The sequence below is a fragment of the Melanotaenia boesemani genome, chromosome 2 (genome assembly GCF_017639745.1).
Source record: "Melanotaenia boesemani isolate fMelBoe1 chromosome 2, fMelBoe1.pri, whole genome shotgun sequence".
Lineage (NCBI taxonomy): Eukaryota > Metazoa > Chordata > Actinopteri > Atheriniformes > Melanotaeniidae > Melanotaenia > Melanotaenia boesemani.
Window position 1 is genome coordinate 32,008,830 of NC_055683.1, and position 19,654 is coordinate 32,028,483.

General features: G+C 37.1%; 2 protein-coding genes and 2 non-coding genes across 6 annotated transcripts; 2 read left to right on the forward strand and 2 right to left on the reverse strand.

The window, feature by feature from the left end:
- The first annotated feature begins 137 nt into the window (after nucleotides 1-137).
- LOC121632018 (plexin domain-containing protein 1-like) lies at nucleotides 138-18,886 on the forward strand. 3 transcript variants are annotated; one of them, XM_041973178.1, is made up of 15 exons: nucleotides 138-321; nucleotides 7,346-7,378; nucleotides 12,456-12,610; nucleotides 12,873-13,016; nucleotides 14,775-14,844; nucleotides 14,957-15,079; nucleotides 15,163-15,281; nucleotides 15,382-15,481; nucleotides 15,563-15,658; nucleotides 15,778-15,859; nucleotides 15,938-15,998; nucleotides 16,095-16,206; nucleotides 16,324-16,359; nucleotides 17,837-17,994; nucleotides 18,086-18,886. In XM_041973178.1, the coding sequence occupies exons 3-15, from the start codon at nucleotides 12,596-12,598 to the stop codon at nucleotides 18,197-18,199; spliced, it is 1,230 nt and encodes a 409-aa protein (XP_041829112.1). In that variant the 5' UTR covers nucleotides 138-321; nucleotides 7,346-7,378; nucleotides 12,456-12,595; the 3' UTR covers nucleotides 18,200-18,886. The 3 variants fall into 3 exon arrangements, with proteins under 3 accessions (XP_041829112.1, XP_041829094.1, XP_041829103.1); XM_041973160.1 differs by lacking the exon at nucleotides 138-321 and having other exon boundaries at nucleotides 7,258-7,378; XM_041973169.1 differs by lacking the exon at nucleotides 138-321 and having other exon boundaries at nucleotides 7,288-7,378; nucleotides 12,876-13,016.
- arl5c (ADP-ribosylation factor-like 5C) lies at nucleotides 1,044-3,804 on the forward strand. The gene is made up of 6 exons (XM_041973186.1): nucleotides 1,044-1,260; nucleotides 1,640-1,700; nucleotides 1,792-1,939; nucleotides 2,282-2,365; nucleotides 2,848-2,999; nucleotides 3,139-3,804. Exons 1-6 carry the CDS (start codon nucleotides 1,215-1,217, stop codon nucleotides 3,185-3,187), a joined length of 540 nt encoding a protein of 179 aa, XP_041829120.1. The 5' UTR covers nucleotides 1,044-1,214; the 3' UTR covers nucleotides 3,188-3,804.
- trnac-gca lies at nucleotides 4,901-4,972 on the reverse strand. Its single transcript has one exon. It is a non-coding gene; the product is annotated as a tRNA-Cys (tRNA).
- trnac-gca lies at nucleotides 14,017-14,088 on the reverse strand. The gene has a single exon. It is a non-coding gene; the product is annotated as a tRNA-Cys (tRNA).
- Nucleotides 18,887-19,654: the final 768 nt, after the last annotated feature.

Sequence of the window (19,654 nt, forward strand, 5' to 3'; positions counted from 1 at the left end):
TCTATTACATGCAGAGAAGCCATATAATAATAACATTTACGGGAATTAGCTGAATAGTTAAGTTTCTAGGAATACCAGAAGTACACGGTGAAACCGCTCGGATTTCTGTTTCTTACAGCCTGCCGTGTTTTTTTGTTTATTTCCCATGACGGTTACACTTCCGTTACCATATATGGGCTGGAAACGTGCGTATGTCGCCAATAGCGTCATAAGTCAGTCGTGCCCGTGCCGTCGGTGTTACGGAGAGTTGTAAGCTGCCTTCAGGTACTCCTGGCTGAGCTCAGACGTAAAAGCTATTTCAACATCGGCGATTCTGTGAAGGTAATGGTTTCGACTTTGATATAAATATTTATTCTATGTTTAAAAACGCATGAGAAAGACCCGGCCGTGACAAAACAAAAAGGAAGAAACATATATGGAAATCAAATTACCAGTAGCAACAAAAAGTATTTATTAATACTATTTGTTATAAATTTCTTCACAGAACGATTAAAAAGGTAAATATAAATCAAAATAGCAAGTAAAATCAACAAAAATGATGGGCAGGCAAATAAGAAAATAAATAAATAAAGCAAACAAATTGAATCAATATAATCTGAAATCAAGAAAATTTAATGACATCAACTACAACCGAGAAATGCTCTACAACTCCTGTTATGTTGGTTTCTCATGAATAGCAATATTGCTCCTGTCAATTAGACCGAGGGAATTTTACTTCTCTAAAAGTATCCAAAACCCCAATCCCAATAAACTTTTTTATGTCTCATTATTTACTTCATTACTTACCATTTCAATCAACATCTAATGCAATGTAGAATAAACATAAACATAAAGTGAATCATTTCGGCTAACGTTAGCATACATTAGCCACACTTGCTGGGTGAAGCATTCTTTAAAGGACTGCTGTGTTACATATGCTTGTCAAAAGTAGATCTATGATGATTTCTCAAAACTGTTTGTGGTCTAAAACCTCCAGCTAACAGAATAATAACATTTCCTACAGCCCCCAAACGCATCCAATCTGTGAAGTACCTAGGAGTTTCTTTGTTAGAAGTACCTCCCATAAACGAGAGTGAGTTAGAGACTTATATTTGACGTCTTATCAGAAGTCGCCTGTCAGTCAGCTGTCGACAGACACTGAAGTTTGTTTTCCTCAGACCACTTTTCTGGATTTGTTTTGGTTTCGCCGCTCCGTTCTCACACAGTTGTTGCACATGGGGTTCCTACTAACCAAGATGATGGCCGTGTTCGGGGACGCAGGTACAGTAGGAGTGCTATTTTATTTTTAATGTTAATTTCAAAATTTATTCAAGATTTGTGGTTCTAAAATTAGATAAAATATGTGAAAACAGATTCCACTTAATTTCTTTCACTTTTCTAAAAGTGTTTTGGATCGATTCTCATAATTGAAATCAGTTTTATTAAAATGTCCAACTTTACAAGGGTGAAATGCTGCGTTTGCGTTCCTGCACTGTTGTGACATTACATTCTGCTTAGTACATTGCATTCATGTACCTGTCGTAATCTAATCTAAAGTTTGTGCTGTCTGGCTAAAAGGCACATCAGTTATGCAACTCGTCCAGTTTGTGACATTTTTAAGTGTGCTCATGTGAAATTGACATGTTTAACTTTCCTTCAGAGCACAAAGTCATCATTGTGGGTTTGGACAATGCTGGAAAGACAACCATCCTCTACCAATTGTAAGTACCTTAATTAATTTCTGAGGCAACTCTACTTTTTTTTAAATCTGTTCTTAGCGTGATCAGTGTGGTCAAATGTGTTTTCCCGCAGTCTGACAAAAGAAGCTGTCCACACATCACCCACCATTGGAAGCAACGTTGAGGAAATCACCGTTCGTAACACTCACTTCATGGTTTGGGATATTGGAGGGCAGGAGAATCTCAGAGCCAGCTGGTACTCGTACTACTGTAACACAGAGGTACAGCTTATCTAAATTTTACAGGTTCAAAATTCATAATCAAAGTCATACTGAAGGGGTTTGGTCTGCATATCAAAGTTTTGATGGAACTGGTAATTATCAAGTTATGAAACTGTAATACACAGTACAAGCAATTCACGAGTAAATAAAGAAACTGAAAGCTTAGTGCTGATTGAGTTTTTGCATGGTAACCCATATTGACTTTTTGTAACTGGTTAATAATTTACAGTATATTACACATGTCTGATGGGGATTACCAGGCGTCTTGTGCTCATGTGATATCATTTGTAGTCCCTGATAATATGTTTTAATGTAACATAAAATATACTATTGCCTTTCTAGATTGTCATTCTGGTTGTGGACAGCACAGATCGTGAAAGACTGACTGTAACCAAAGACGAGCTTCACCGAATGCTCGCATATGAGGTATTAACCCCACATCTTCTGCCTCTATTGAACACCTTATTTCAACCTCAGTATGCTGTATGACTCATAGTGTAACTTTAACTGTATGAACTACATTGTAATCCCTTTTTAAATGGGTGTAAATGGATTATATAAATTCATTGTGGTGCATTTCACCACTATTATGTGAATGCTACCTTTGACGTGAAACTCTTTTGTTATTCTACAAAGCGGTCCATACCCTGGTATTCATGATCTGATGTTTAAAACACTCCCATTTTCAGTGAATGACTAATTGTGGCTCAAAAGTAGAAACTACATGTTAACGCATGACATAGCGTGATAAGGAAGGAGTGTATGAGTCAGCGTCTTTTAAATGTTCTGCTGAGGTTGCTGTTTATCACTGTCAGTTGATTTTTTGAGGTTTCAAATTGAAATATTTCACATCTGTGAGTACATCACATCATCCTCTGTTTTTTTTTTTTTTGTTTTTTTTTACATAGGATCTACAGAATGCAGCCATTCTTGTTATGGCTAATAAACAGGACGTGAAGGGCTCCATGTCAGCAGCAGAGATCTCCCAATACTTAACTCTTGACTCCATCACTACACACCCATGGCATGTCCAAGCCTGCTGTGCCTTAACAGGAGAAGGGTAAGAACACACTTTGTATGATACCAGTTCTACATTGTCACTAAGACACTGTCCTTTTGTAACATGTGTGTGAAAGTACAGCCTTTGTATCACTTCTGGTTTCTCAAAATACTTCCTTCTTTCCTTTCTCTCCCTACAGTCTACCTGCTAGTCTAGACTGGATGAAATCACAGGTTGTGGAAAACTAAAAACACCCTCCAGTAGATCAAACTTCCTCAGACTGAGCCAACCTCTGCTCTGCAGAGGCCACATTGTCAGTATGATTTACAGTGTTTCAGGCCTGTGCGATAGCACCAGCGATGGAGCATGCTTGCCACACCTACAGTGCCTGTGTAGGAGTCTGCACACAGCTGCTTCACTTCTCTTTCAGCCTCAGGGTGGATGAACAACAGAGACACCTGGATGATTTAAGGTTTTTTTTGTTTTGTTTTGTTTTTCAGTTCTCTTGAACTTAGTGTTCCAGCGAAGACATCTCACTGTTCATTTTCACTCTAAAGACATGTACTGTGCACAAATAATAATAGAAAATATCTGACATGACCAGTAATATTACATTCCACTTGCATTCATAAGAGTTTGCTAATTTCACTACAATTGATGAGTCAAATACTTTTTTGTATTACTGAAATGATACATTGTGACTTAGGGCTGGGCAATATCTCGAGATTTTCAAAAATATCGCGACTTTATCAGACGCAATATAGAAGGAAGCAATATCGTTTATATCGAAATAGCTTGTTTTGAGTTAAAAGCATCTTTTCTTTTGCATTTTGCACAGCTGTGTTTTTGTTACAGTCATTGAAAAGTATTTTAAATTTATTTTGTTTTAGGAGCATTTAATTTAATATAAAGGTGCTGCAATTTCAGTCAGCTGTTTTAATGCACATGTGCTGCTGATCCTTAATAAAAGTATATTTGGCACCAAAGGCTGTAAATTAGAATTGTCTTTTTGGTTACTGACAAAAAAAAAAAAAAAATCTAGATATATATCATATACTGGATATGTATATATATATATTTTTTTTTACCTGTAAATATACAGGTAAAAAATATCGAGATAAAAGGTTTCGTTCATATCGCCCAGCCCTATTGTGACTCAAATACCCTTCACTCATTCAAAGTTTTACCACTGAAGTTAAAAACAAAACTTCAGTGACAAAGTATATTAGCTAGAGAGGAACTGTTATCACTAAAGCACATATTTCACCTTTAAAGAGTTGTAGTGTTGGTAGACTGATGGGAGATTTCAGTGGAACTTGTAACCTGGACCAGCATGATCTTATTTTGGCGTTAGACTGTTCATTCTTGTCGTTTTTTCTTAGTATACCTCAGCTACAAGTCTTGATCGATCATTTGTATTACCTTTCTTGTCTCAAAGTAACTTGATCAAAATTGTGTAGTATTACAGAAAAGCTTGTATGGAATACATTTGCACAATAACCAAGACAAAATTTTCTTGGCATGCACTGGGTCTCCTTCGCTTTCCCCCGATCTCTGCTGTGAAAAAAGCAAAAAAAATTTTACAGCACATGAGTAGGTGACATTTTATTCCAGATGTTTATAAAATAAGTTATGTTTAAGAAGACTAAATAAATTGAGTCAAACTCTGTATATTACAGAAATGGGCTAGCTGCTAGAATGTAAAATGTATATATGCTGTATTTTGTAAATATTAAATAAATCTAATTATTTCAAGTTGTGTAGTTTTTGGAAAATTTATGTGAAAACGCAAGGTAAACTACTCTGTAAATCATATGCTGTTGGTCCTTTAGTTTCTCTTTGTAATTTGATAACTGGACCCTAATTCTTGCTTGTAATTATGTCTTAAAAATGTAGTCTGATATAACTCCAATAATATCATGCCTAAGAATATTACAAAGGGCATAAAAGAACTCAAACCCAGGGGGCATCCGGATTTGAACCGGAGACCTCTTGATCTGCAGTCAAATGCTCTACCACTGAGCTATACCCCCACACATAAAAATGGCCGCAATAAATAAACATATTTACTAGAGAGAAGCGATCGCGCTTTTCTTCTTATTTGTTTTTCTCAAACACGATATATGATTTCTTCTTCTTCTTCTTCTTCTTCTTCTTCTTCTTCTTCTTCTTCTTCTTCTTCTTCTTCTTCTTCTTCTTCTTCTTCTTCTTCTTCTTCTTCTTCTTCTTCTTCTTCTTCTTCTTCTTCTTCTTCTTCTCATGACGGCTGTTGTATGTCTTTATTTTGACCACTAGGTGGTGCAATTCCTATGTATATTTCGAGCGATAGAAAGCATTTTGAGCAGAGGGCAAAAGTCCAAAAGGTCGAACAGCAATTAGAACGCAGTAAGAAACACAGTTTTGTGTACACTTGTATGTGATTTTTAAAAGGTTTTAACAAATATAAATAAATGCGCGGAGAAGAAATAAACTGCAATAGCAGAAGATATGTAAACGAAAGAGTATTGATTTTTTTTCAGAATATTTTCAATTGTAAAGCCGTTCGACGTGCTTTAAAAGTAATCTGTTAATTATTCTGTGTCCCATCAGTTTTGACATTCAGCGCAGTTGCGTTTTGACTGATTGCAGGAAAACTAAAAGAGCAATTCTGAGTATAACAGGACAATCCACCTACTATGAAAATGACAAGTAAATGTATCTAGCCATACAAAAGAAGTTATGAAATATCAAGTTTAAGAGAAGTTTAGGTTGCCCTTCTTCAGTGGAACATTTTTACAATTTGTTTCTTTTATCCGACACACCTGAGCCTTTCCTAATAACACGTGTCAGCATGTTTTTCAGCAGGCCTGCAGACTGTAGTGCTGAGAAAATCTGAAAATAACTGCAGTGACATCTTCGGGTTGAAATTATGAACAATGTAGAAACATGTTCTGCCTACTTAAAGGAATAAAAAAATCTAAATTCAAAATTGTAATCTTGAAAATAAAAATATTAACAGTGTTCTAATTTGCCCTGTAGATTAATCTGATTCACTGATAAAAGATCCACATTTTTAAGGTCCATCTTATCAACACAAGAGAAATATTGTCCTATAAAATGTTACTGTCCTGCTGCTGCAGTTTGGTGGTGAAACAGGAAATTACTGACATGACTGATTGCTCAAAAGTCACATTTGCTTCAAATGACCTTTAAAAGACAGTTAATGCATAAAACATGGGTTGTGGACTTCAAAATGATTTAAGATCAGCAGTCTCTTTGCAGCAAAAAGACTACAAAATTAATTGGCCTTCTAATGCACACATGGATATGTCAACATTGTCAGATCAGAATATTCTAAGCCAAATTCTGTTGAGCTGGAGATAATATACTTACTCTTTAGTAAGTTTTTTTTTTCCTTTTGTGATTTCTATAAAATTCCCCTGAAATGTTGGCTTCTTTTCCTACCTCAGAACTTAAGGTAGCCTTCGCCTTATTTGTTCTGAACAGTAAAATGTTCATTTCCAGCATAACCAGCAGATATGAAAGATGCGTGTCGCCTGTTTGGTCATCATTTCCTCCCTGTGTGAAAACTGACACCTCCTGCTGTGATACTGTGTCTAGTATTTACAGTCTGAATTATAAGACATGATTGCCTTTCCAGCTGTAAGTTCAACAAACCCTGAGCTGTCTTGTTCTCAGCCAAGGACTACATGTTTGCTCCCAAAGCAGATAGAAATGATGAAAGTGGTGGTTTTCAGAACAGCCACAGAACTTGTAAAGTTAGCTTTTTGTCAGTTTTACATGCCATAAAACACACGCTTTTTACATGCCCACTGGAAATTTAACTGCAACAGAGACTTTTCTGTTCCATGAAACCTACAAAGGGATGTTGCTGTTAGAAATGATGTTTTGAGGAGCTGTTAACTGGCTTGACATGAAATGTATATTTAAACTGGCATTACTTTAAAACCTGGTTTTGCTAGTGATAAGTCAATGATAACTTTCTTACAGTTCTCGCTGCTTGCTGGGACAGAGGGAGGTGCCATACTGCTGCTTGTCATGTGAACACATCATAACTCTATGATGCTGTGATCCCTGGCAGAGAAATATCTCAAAGTTTACAAAAATAGTAAGCGGGTGACTGTTTTTAGGCTGTTTATATGGCATTAAGATGACAGACATTCTCTTCTACCATCTAAAGTTGCACCAGCTGATCCTTTTGTCTTTGGGATCACTATGGTAACCACCGAGGAGGAGAGAAGGGGTGTAGTTAGAAGCAGGGTGGTGTGTTTCTAGAGCGGGACGGGTGGAAGTGGGAGAAAAGTTTTGTTTTTGGAAAGAGAAGACTAAGGAGAGGAAACCAGAGTGAATATTGTCTAACATGTGCTTCAGTTTGGTGATGCTTTTTCTCTGTCTCTTCCAAACAGAGCTGGTCAAAGTTTGGGCTCAACAGAGGACAGGTGAGCTGTGTGTATTTTCTATTTAGCATTGCTTCTGCTAGTTGCCTTTTCTCCGTTTTGTGCAAATAGATGCTAAATATTTCAGACGCTGTCAACCTTCCTTATAACTTATTCAACTTATTTATAGTTGATTTATTAATGCTTTAAAGCCTGTGTGTTAAAGTTTTCATAATCTTTTGTTATTTGCCTATTTGTTCTCAAATTAAATGCCTAGTTAACATCCTTATTAATTTTCATGCAGATGTGTGCCACTTTGTCTTCTATTTTAATGTGTTTTAAACCACAGGGCTTCTGTAGGAATCATTATGGAGCAGCAAATTGGCACGCCATGCCTTTTACATTTTACACACAAAAGGGAATGAACTAGTTTACAATAAAGTGCGCAATAAAAATCCCCTTTTCCACAAGCATGCAAGTGAGTTGAAACAACAACCACAAACAGCCTGTCTCAAGTTTAAAATTAGATTTGGACTCTTTTTTTTTTTTCTTGCCTCGCTGCTACAGTCTGGTACAAATTTTCAAGAGGCTGCAACAGACATAAAATTGATTTTTTTAGTTTTTTGTATACTGCGTTTCTTTATTTAAAGCCTTTCTTTAAAGGGAAGGTATAAAGAATTAAATAAAAGGGGTGCTGTTGGGATTCACTCTAAACTAAAACTTTATTTCATCTTCCCTTTCATCCAATAAGTAACTTCCAACCAGAAAAGCTGCCTGTGATGGAAAAAAAATGTTTACTTGAAAATTAGCCATTTTTAAATTTCATATTAATTTGTTAAGACATCGCCAACAATTATCTTCTGCATGGGGAAATGTGTTGCAGAATAAACTGAAAACTGTGCAGCAGGCGCTTACATCATAGGGGTTAGCTGTCAGCACTGACCCAGCACAATGCTTCCTCCCCATTCCCATTTTTCTTATCAGCTTTGGCACTCAACTGTACATTCAGTTCACTTGGTCCAACTTTGGTCCAACAAGAGTCATTGACACCATCTGTGCTAGATTGTAAAAACAAAAAGCCTCGAGCTGAGCAGGAATTGTGCACGCTGTGATGACCTTAGGAGTTTGCTAAACAAAAAGCCTGAAAGTGATCCAGACATGTTGAATTAAACCAAAAAAAACAAGAAAATGAGTTAAAACATATTGTTTTGTAAGATTAAACCACTGTTAGGATGTTATTGTCTGTGGATCCCAGATCGGCTCTCACTTGTAGAAGACATGTCCAATTTTATTTGTAATACAAAAACATGCATATGTTTTAGAAAAGTGGCAAGACCAAAAACAGCTCAACTTATTATTTAAACTGTGTAGAGCAACTTGGAACAGCACTAGTACTGGAAATAGTTTTGCACTGAAACATGCCTCATTAATTTATTTTACTTATCAGACAATGAAAAGCAAAAATAATCTGTCTCCTCCACCCAGAGTCGCTTTCTCTTGTAAAAGAAGTGACATAATCAGAGCACTTGTGTTTTCTTTGCAAAGCATGGCTAGAGCTGTCTTTATAATGGATGCTATGAATTGTACTTGGTTTCTTTTGTTTTTTTTTACTTTTTCTTCTTCTTCTAAATGTACCGGTGTTATTTTCAAAAGGGGGTTCCTCAAATATCATTAATCCACATAGTAATGGTTGTTGTAGTTTGCCAGCAGCTTGATTATTGGCCAAAATACACACTTTCAGTATATTATCTTAAGTATTTAATGGAAGACTGTGAGTTCAGTTAAATCTGTACTTTCTCAGATATAAAGCAGTCAACAGGTTGGAGCTAAAGCTATTGAGACATATTTCTTAATTTAAACTAAACCCATGTTGACGGAGTGTAACAAGGAAAAATGTAAATCTGCATTGCAGCTACACTCTTTGAAATAAACTATAGATGTTTATTGAGGGTGATGGGAGTCCATGCCAACTCCTCCAGCCTCTTCACAGGAAGGGTGTGTCCACTGTAACCAGGAAAAGCTGACCACTCACAGAAAAAGGCAGCTAAGTTGAGGTTTGGTAGCTCCTAAAAGAGCATGCAGACGTCCGTTTTTGGGCCAAAACATCTGGCCTTTTTGTGCCTGTGCATTCAGAAAATAATTCCTCTTCTACCTCATGTCTTTTCCACATGCTTATCTTGCCATGCCTCAACTTGTCCTTCCTTGTCCAAACTTCTATGTCCTTACATCTAGTTTGTTTCAGCCATGTCAGGTCACAACTGAACAGTCAGTAAGGCCATTATTCCTCTAACTGAGGCACAACCCTGTGCTTTTTCCTAAAGGAAGAACAGATGTAAAAATCACATTTTCACACTGATTCACCACATTGGTATTGTGTTGCAATACTGTCCCAGTTGCATGTGTGAGATTTCTTTTTTTTAATTCATACTGTCAAGTGGCAATTTTATGATGCAGGCAAACTGATATCTACACCAAGAAAAATATCTTTAAATACAAAAGCCTTTCAGTTTAAATAAGACTAAATTAATTCATTTAAGTCTGAAATGATTCAATTTTGAAACCTGCATTTTACAATTTGCATATTTGTACAGACATCTGCATTATTAATTTAAATATATTTAAAGTGAATGTTAAGGACTGATGATTCAGTCTTACAGAAAATTTAGTGCATACATTGTAAAATCAACAGTTTGTGATTTTCATGTGGAAAAATTACTTAAAATACTTACTTACATTGGAGTTTATAACATATCTGATCAGATTTTTTTTTCTTGAGCTTACAGAATTTAACATTTGACTGATTTAATTTTTTGCCCCTAAACTGTTTGAGGATGTGCTGACATGAAAAGGTATGTCACAACCTCATATACAGCATTTGCACACCTTCCAGTTCTCATAAGCCAGAATGTATCTGCTGCACAGACCTACACAACTGTGCAGGCATCTCCCCTCTTACCTCATGGATGACTTAGCAGGGTGGACCCGCTACTCAATCTAGGTTTACAATAACATATTAACTGCTAGAAATGCTTTGACAAAACATTTAATTAAAGGATGAAGAAAACCAAATACAACTGCTCTATTAGTTTAAGACATCTGGGTCTTCACTTCCATAACTTAAGAGATATGAGGACTGTGGAAAATATCTGTATTTTTAAACCATGTGCATGCAGAGTGATGTTCAAAACAGGATTTGCCAATGTCTCAGTCTGAATTCTGTGGGTTTGGCACAAGACACAAGACTGCGCTCTGCTCCCACATACAGGAAGAACTGCAGGCAAGATCAGCTAACAGTTTACTTGCAGAAGACCTTCAGTAGGTACTGGCACTTACAGGCATGGACAAATGCAAAATGTTCAATCTATTTATTTAAAAAATAATAATAAAAAAAAACATTATCCTCTTAACTAAATTGCCATGAACTTAGTCTTAATTGAGACACTATTTAATAATGAACATTTGTTACACTGCAGCTAATTTTACTTGAATTGTGTAATTTACATAGGCTAATAAGGAGGAATCGTGGGAGGCATGCGTGCAAAGAAGCCTTCGGTTGTCCTTAATCATGCGTACAGCAGTGGATAATTTAGCTAAAGTTAAAATATCCAAAGAGGGCGGTTCAGAAACCGCTAAAAAAATAGGTATGCTGACTTTTCATGCCCAGTTTAGGGAGGGAGAACAGTATACAGTTAGTTGTAAATCTTGCTGAATTAGTCCGAGACGTTTTGAACTTAGTTTGATGCTTCGTGTAACTTTTTTTTTTTTTTGCAGGGCGGGGGTGTAAAGTTAGCAGGTCACGCTAGCTACCATTAGCGTGACCTGCAAGACAAGATAAAACATGTACATTCATTAACAATGAATTACTTAAGCAAGTGTTTGAGCTTGGGTTTCCTAATCGGACCACTGGAGGTCCGACAGGGTCACCTTGCTCAGTTTTAATCTCCTCAGTTGATGAGACTTCCCACATAACACCGGAGCAACAGAGACAAACTCTTCGCGGCAGCCGAGCTGACCACGGCGGTAGTCCCGGTGTTTCAGGCAGGAAACTGAGTACGACGGGGTGATTTTCCTGGCTTTTTTTTTTTTTTTTTTTTATCTCTCCCGAAGACATCCGCAACGCAGCTTTCTCCTGTAGTATGCTGAAAGCCTGGAACAAAAAAACAGCACACGATAAGTACAGGAGAAGACCCTTATTTAGGGTTAGATGAAACACCCCGCGAAAAATCAGCGTTGCTTCCGCCTTATATAGTCTATCTGTGACGTTGCTACGGTGTCCCATATTGTCCAAAAGGCGCTACATGGCTTAATAACGTAATCTTATATTGTAAATTCGTTAAACGTAATTTAATGATTTTACAATATTGCTTTCTCATTTTAATTTACATTTTAAACGGGGTTGTGCTACTATATTTAGCTGAGATTGTATTTTTCTTAAACAACATATCCATTATGTATTATTTGATTATTTTCATTTAACACATGACAACATTTTAAGTTTATTTAAAATAAAAATTTAAAATTTAAAAAACAACTGATCAAAGCTCAGTCCTTCAGTCCTCATCTTTTTGTGCAGCTGCATCGAATTAGGTTGTGTAAGGACGAATATCTCCACAAGTCTAGATCAAATTGTCAGTATAAACATACCAGTAGACATTCCATTTACCACACTACATATAAATCACAGCATGGTAAAAAAAAAATAAACACATAACATAAACTAGGAAAATGTGGTTTGAAGGCATCAATTAAAACACCCAAATCTTTAAAACAAAGGCTACCTACCTCAGTTTGCTTACCAGATAGTTTTACTTTGCTTGTAGACTTTGACAGTTCCTTCTGAGCATCAATAAATAATCTTTGTTTTGTTTTTGCCTTCATTCAACAATGGCTGCGACTGAAAAGGATAAAGTAGACCTATTCCTAAGCAAATTGTAATTCCATCATTTCCAGACTGAGCACAAAACCACTGTAAATATCAGCAGCATATGAAACAGGCACCAAAATCTTTTACAAATATTTTGCTCTCAGTTTTTGGAATTATTGAAAAAAAATTATATTTTAGGATCAGATGTCATCCCTCATGTCAAAAACATACTATCTGGTGCAACAGTAAAAACCTGATATGCATTATTTACAACAGATGACTGGTACAGTGTGATCACACTGCAGCATGAAGAGTCATCTCCTGTTGATGGAGCCCAGAGATCACCTACGGGCCACACCAGGAGAAGCAGAGCAGTTCTGGGTGGAGGAGTGACAATCACCACACTTCCAGACAACATGACACACGTAGTGGTGAGAGCTGCACCACAGTGTTTCTTATGACGTTAATGGTTAAAGGCATTTATTATGACTGGCTTGAAACGTGATGTATTTGTTTTAGTTAGAGTTAAACATTGCCCTCTTTTGGAAAGAAACATTTACACTTCTCCACTGACTTGGATAAGCATTAAAGAGCATATGTAAAACATATTCACTGTGAGCGCTTGATGACATGCTCTCTGGACACATGTTCTGCCTTCACAACCTCTGAGTTTATGAAATTCCTGTTTGAAAGGAGGATTCTGGCAAATACTACACATGGCGAAGCTTTGGCCCTGAGGATCGGCGAACCAAGGAACTGTGGGTCGACATGAGTGATGTCCGGCACGGCCAAGTCAGAGTGCATGGGATTTTGTCCAATTCATACAAACAGGCCGTGGTGAGTTTCCCCATTAAAGACAATGCATTTAACAATTTTAATTAGAAAAAAAAGTTAATTTGTGAAATAATAATTCAATCAGTCATTGATAACTTGTATAAGGCCCGGCATACACACAGATTTTTAATGAAAAGGAGAGAATAAAAAATCCCCCATGTCACTGGCCATAACTAAACTTTCAGTAGAACAACTTTCAGCTCATCATCAGACTTGTAATTGAGTATTTTTGTAATAAGCGTTCCAGTAGATGCTGTCACATCTCTAGGGTTTGGGCTTTTGTTTACCTAATTTGGCAAAATTAAATGAATGACTACTAGGGTATACCCAGATTAAAACTGGGGACCTCTCGATCTGCAGTCAAATGCTCTACCACTGAGCTATACCCCCATTATTTAGTCATCCTAAACAAGAAATTATAAATCTGAAATATGATGTTTGAACCAGAGCATGACACAAAAGTCAACAACTTCCCCCCGGTGAGACATGTTTTCCTCTATGTTCCACCAAATTACAAAAATTACTCTCTGTTTCACCACTAGATATTTTATTAGATGCCAAGTTATTCCTTAGCCATGACATTTGGTTTCTAAAAGATAATCTAGCATTAGGATTCAAATCTTGCATTAAAATTTTACAGCTGTCAAATGGACCGGAATGAAGGACAGAGCACTGCTTAACTTGGGAGGAGCTCTTGAATATTACACCATCTTGTTTCTGTAATCATCCAAATCCCACCTCTAGAGAGGATTATCTGAAATTTCAATAATTCAGTCATTGAGGTCATGGCCGTCCTGAGCGGTTCAGTTAAAATCCAACATATGAATGGTTGTGAAACGACTTGGGGATGAAAGTCAAAACTGCATTGTAGTTGCTGGATTACACCTCCAAAGACCTTCACCATTGTTCAGAGAGGGTTTTTCAGTTTAATGTAGATAATTTGGTTTATACATCTTGCAAACTATCCATCTCATGCGGTAAGGTCAAACATAATTTATATTTTAGGGGGCACCCAGATTTGAACTGGGGACCTCTTGATCTGCAGTCAAATGCTCTACCACTGAGCTATACCCCCCTGGTTAAAACAGTTTTAGTTTGAGTGTGTCAACACATCATGATAATCTGTACATATAATGTTTCATAAAGAGAATGATTGATATAAATCAGGAGTGTTAAAGCAAGGAAGCATCTAAACCCTGCAGGACAGTGGACCTCAAGGACTGGAGTTAAAGTACCCTGCTCTATATATTGAAGGTCTTGCATCCAAGTGTGATGATAAATCTTTCCAACAACAAACCTTTTTTATTGCAGACATTTGGACAGCTTTTTATGGTTTAATCCATTTCAGCAGCTGTTTACTGCAGAGCATGAATAAAATAAGAAATTCCCCTAAGTTCAAATAGCAACACTTTAATATTAAACAGGACAACTCAACATTGAAGAAGCTGGGTAGTTAATCCACAGCATTGCCTGTTCTATGTGATCCTTCTAACCCAGAATTCTCCCTCAGATCTTTTTGCTCAGATATTGCACCTGTTTGGCCTAAATGTACACGGGGCACCCAGAGTTAAACTTGGGACCTCTTGATCTGTAATCAAATGTTCCACCACTGAGTGAACATCACACCATCAGCTGTAACTGTACAGCATATTATTCAACATAGTTTGTGCCTTTATTCTTCTCCTTAAATTACATATATAATGAGTCTTTGTTCAAACATCTCTCTTTCTCAGTGTCTGTTTGTATCATTTTCTTTTGCAGAGGGTTGTCCTGTCTTTTGGCTTTCCTTTTTACGGACATTACCTGAGGCAGATTATCATAGCAACAGGAGGTACAGTTTGGTTGCCTAACAGATGCTTGAGTCACCTTTTCCTCCATATGTTCAGAGTGCAGTGGTTTCTTTGAATCAAGGCTAACATCTTTTTCCATCTGGTCATTTTCAGGGTTTATCTTTACAGGGGATCTCACCCACCGTATGCTGACCACCACACAGTACATAGCCCCTCTAATGGCTAATTTTGACCCCAGCTACTCTAAAGAATCCACTGTGCAATACCTGGATAATGGTATGACACTGTCTGATATATTAAACTTTTTTAATGTCACTCACATATTCTGACTGTTTGGTTCTTGTTTGACTTGTTTTTAGGAGAAGTGTTTGTGGTCCAGTGGGAGCGGGTCATACTTCCAGGCAGGGAGTCAGAGGGTGCCTTTACATTTCAGGCTGCACTTTATAAAACAGGGGAAATCACTTTCAGCTACCGAGACGTGAGATCCATCTCTCCCAGTTGCTTTTTGTACCATCCTGAAATCTGATCGCATGAGTCTCCATCTTAATTAAAGCACGTGTCGTCTCACTGTTCACCAGATACCTTTGTCATTAGATGAGATCGCATCGGCTGAACATCCAGTGAAGGCCGGTTTGTCTGATGCCTTCATGGTCATGTCACCCTCTTCTCAATCAACAGGTTGTTAATAACAGTTATTTGTCCATTTGAGTACAGTCGTTCCCTCTTTCCATGTGTGTAAATCATTTATCTCTCATTCAGATACAGCTCGTAAAACAATCTACGAATACCATCGAGTCGAGCTAGACATAAAAAAGATTACCAGTTATTCTGCAGTTGAGTTTACACCATTGCCTAGTAAGTAAATGTCCAAATCTCTGAAGAATATATCAAAATTATTTGTACCGTTTAACATAAAAATATCTTTATTCAAGCATTCAAATATTTTTTAATTGAGCTTGTTTTCCTCCATTTAGCATGCCTTCAACATGACAGTTGTGAGATCTGCCTCTCATCCAACAAGACATCTGGCTGCAGTTGGTGTCATGTTCTCCAGAGGTAAGCAGATTCTTCTGCAACCCCAACATAGCTTCACAGTGTCGTTTCAACTCGTTTTATACGAATGTTATGTTTCAGGTGTTCAGATGGCATGGACAGACACAGACAAGAATGGCTGGATTTTAGCTGTTCAGAAGAGGTATAGTTAGAGAACTATTATTACATTATTAATTAATTCATTAATTTAGGTTTTTTTAAATATAAGCTCAAAGTTTATTTTGCTGTGTATGGGCAGAGCAAAGATGCAACCTGTGATGATTACTTCAGGAATGACAATTTCACTGGTTCACCAGAGATAGGTGATGCCACTTCTTTGACTCCTCTACAAAAAGACTGTAAAAATTACGGTGGGGATACATGCAGCACATGCTAGATATGACACAAAGTGCAATATTTAATTTTGTTGCTCTATAAAATGTATTGTGGACTGGAACTAAAGAGCTATAACCACTTCTTTCTTACAGATGATGCTGTACATCCCATATTCAAGACTGAAAATGGTGAGTTAGTGTGACACTTATAAAGAACTATTGCTAAAAAAAATAAAGGGACACATAATCATTAGCATGTAACTCAAATTCAGTCACAATTCTGGTATATCAATCTGTCCAGTTAGGAAGTAACACTGACTGTGAATCAATTTAACCTGCTGTAGTACAAATGGAACAGACAACAGGTAGAAATGAGAGACAATTAGTGAGACAACCCATATAAAGAAATGGTCCTGCAGGTGGTGGCCACAGGCTATTTTCCTATCTCTATCCTGTCTGGCTGATTTTTTTGGTCACATTTGCATTTTTCCAGTACCCTCACCAATAGAGGTAACATGAGGCGGGGTCTGCAACCCTCAAAGCAACACAAAGTGCTTTACATAATAAAACCAATTTATGCATATAAACATAAAACAAGCCATCACATAACAGAGCAATTAAAAACATTCTAGTCTCTTTCACACAGTCACACATGCATACACACACTCACAGCCCAAGTATCCCCCTCATCATTTCTCGATCACTCCCTATTCTACCCAAACAAGAACTCTAACCCATATTTTCTGTCTCTTGATTGAATGTAGGTATAAAATTACTAATAAAAATAAACATATGGCTTAATGCTGCTGTACAGAAACAATATTTTGGGGATCCATCCACACCAGGAGCAAGCCCACCCATGACCACACAGCACCACCACAGGAACCACCCCAATCACGACAGGCCAGTGTCCCCTACCACAGCCATATGGTTGCAGTGCAGGACCACCACCAACCCAGACATGGGTGATCGCTGTGACAACAGCACTGCAAACTCAGGAAGCAGACCCCCTGGTGTGGTGGGTTCCCAGGAGGAAAAAACCTGAGTTAAAAATGTACAAAAGTTCAAATAAAAATCAAATAAACCTAAAAACAATAACCACAGATAAAGGGAACAAAAATAAGTTTTAAAACTACATAAAAATAACAGTGATGATCTAGGAAAGCATATTCTCGGAGGGCTGAACAGACCCGCATGTGCTAGCCAGAGGTACCCTGACTGCCATTAGGTACTGGGATGAGATCCTCAGACCCATTGTCGGACCATATCCTGCTACAGTGGGACCTGGGTTGCTTCTGCTGCATGATAATGCTCAGTCTCATGTGGCTGGAATGTGTCAGCACTGCCTGCATGATGAAGGCATCAATGCTATGGACTGGCATGCCTGTTCACCAGACCTGAATCCAATCCAGTACATCTAAGACATCATGTCTTGTTTATTTCACTGCTGCCACGTTGCATGATTTTCATTTCCATTGATCATTTTTATGTTATTTAGTTATTTAACACATTCCACTCTGTAATGAATAAAGATTTTCAACTGGAATATTTAATTCATCAAGATCTAAGATGTGTTGTTTCAGTGTCTCTTCATTGTTTTGAGTAGTGTATTGTAATCAAGCCTTTGGACTGGATTGGTAATTGCATGTTTTCATCTTGGCTACAGATGTGAAAACAGATTCTTCAACCAAGAGAACTGGGATGTCTAACACAGGTGTGATAGTTGGTATAGCATCTACTCTGGTGCTCCTTTTGGCTCTGCTACTTGTTGCTCTTTGCATCAACTGCAATGCCACTGCTGGATCATCGCTTTACCTCATCCAGGTAAGCCCCAAAATACCGCCTGATCCTGAAGTCGATGCTTCAGTACAGTATGCCCACATCATAATGTTCATTCATTGTTCCTGCCTGACAGAGACGCAAGTGCTACTGGCCTTCCTTGAAGTTTCAAAAGCAGCAAACTGGATACACGGAAGTGGAGGGAGAAGGTCACGAAAAATACAGCATCGCTGAAGCTGGGCCATGCTAAAGTCACAAATAAAAAGTTAAATGGCTCAAGATGTCTGAAATTAAGCATATGTGTTTGAAATACCATTTAAAAAGGATTGCATAGTTTGAGTTTTGAATTCAGTGTTCATGCATGAGATTGAAAGGTTGCATTACTAAACACTTGAGCACAGCCATTAATTTTAAAATTTAACTGGGCCTTCATGTCATTGCTGACATTCTTCAAAAGATGTGTAAAGGGTGTAGTTTGTTTGTCCATCAGACATGTAAAAATATGGGTGTAGTGTAAGTCTGGTTCCTGCTATTTTGTTCTTTAAACATAAAACACAGTTCCTGGGTTCAGGACATTATGTACTAAGGTGCTTTACCTTAAACATTTTAAATTGTGTGTTATTTGATGTGTTTGGTGTTAACTGAATTGCAGTGAGAACACTAACTTTTTTTTTTTGCTTTTACTTTCTTAGCAGTGACCTGAAGGTGCAAAACATAACATTAGATTGTTGTGTTTTGCTATAGTGTTGCATTAGTTACTTTTTGCTATTTTTTATTATTATTTTTATGTTCTCTTTTTTGCTGTGTTACTAAAATCAAGTTCAAGTAATTTTATTGTCATTAATGGAAAATTTGATGTACAGACAGGTCCTCACAATGTCAAAACATAAAACAATAAAATCCACTCACACACATAAAACATGATTGTCCACTGAAATTACCAAAAAAAACAAACAAACAAAAAAAAACAGAGAAAATAAAACCACTAAAATGAAAATAAAAAGGAAACAATACATCAATGACCCTTAAATAATTAAAAATGCTCAAGATAAAACACTAAAAAGAAAGAATAAAAACACTACAAAAATGATCACTCAATAAAATCAATCATCTTGTGTTTTATAAGATGTTTGATCATTTTTATTAGAGTTCTGTTTTCAATGTTTTTATTATTATTATTATTATTATTATTATTATTATTATTATTATTGTTGTTGTTGTTGTTGTTATTATTATTGTTATTATTATTATATCTCCTTTTTAGTGTATTTCACTTTTATATTGTTTTTCGTCTTTAGGAGTTCCTGAGTTGAGGTACCTCTGAGCAGAACACCAGCAGGTGTCGCCCCAACCAAATATATAACGCAGAGCTCAAGTAGGCCATGCAGCGAACGTGGCAGATGTGTAAAAATTTGATTTGAGACCATTGGATTGGTAAAGCCCCAAAAACCTGCAAGATGATCACATGAGTTTGCTATGCAAGCACAGATGGAGCGAGGACAGATATACTGGAAGTGCACATGGCTCACAATTGACACAGAATTGAATTATGTTTCTCCTTCCTGCGTTAGTCTTCCCTAATTATATACAATATATAGACCTTTTACTTCTCCCATTCTAACTAATAATATCAACATTCAAAGGGGGGAAAAGATCCTCCTACACTTCATCTTCCTCTCTGTTCGGACGTGCGCGCAAGAGGGAG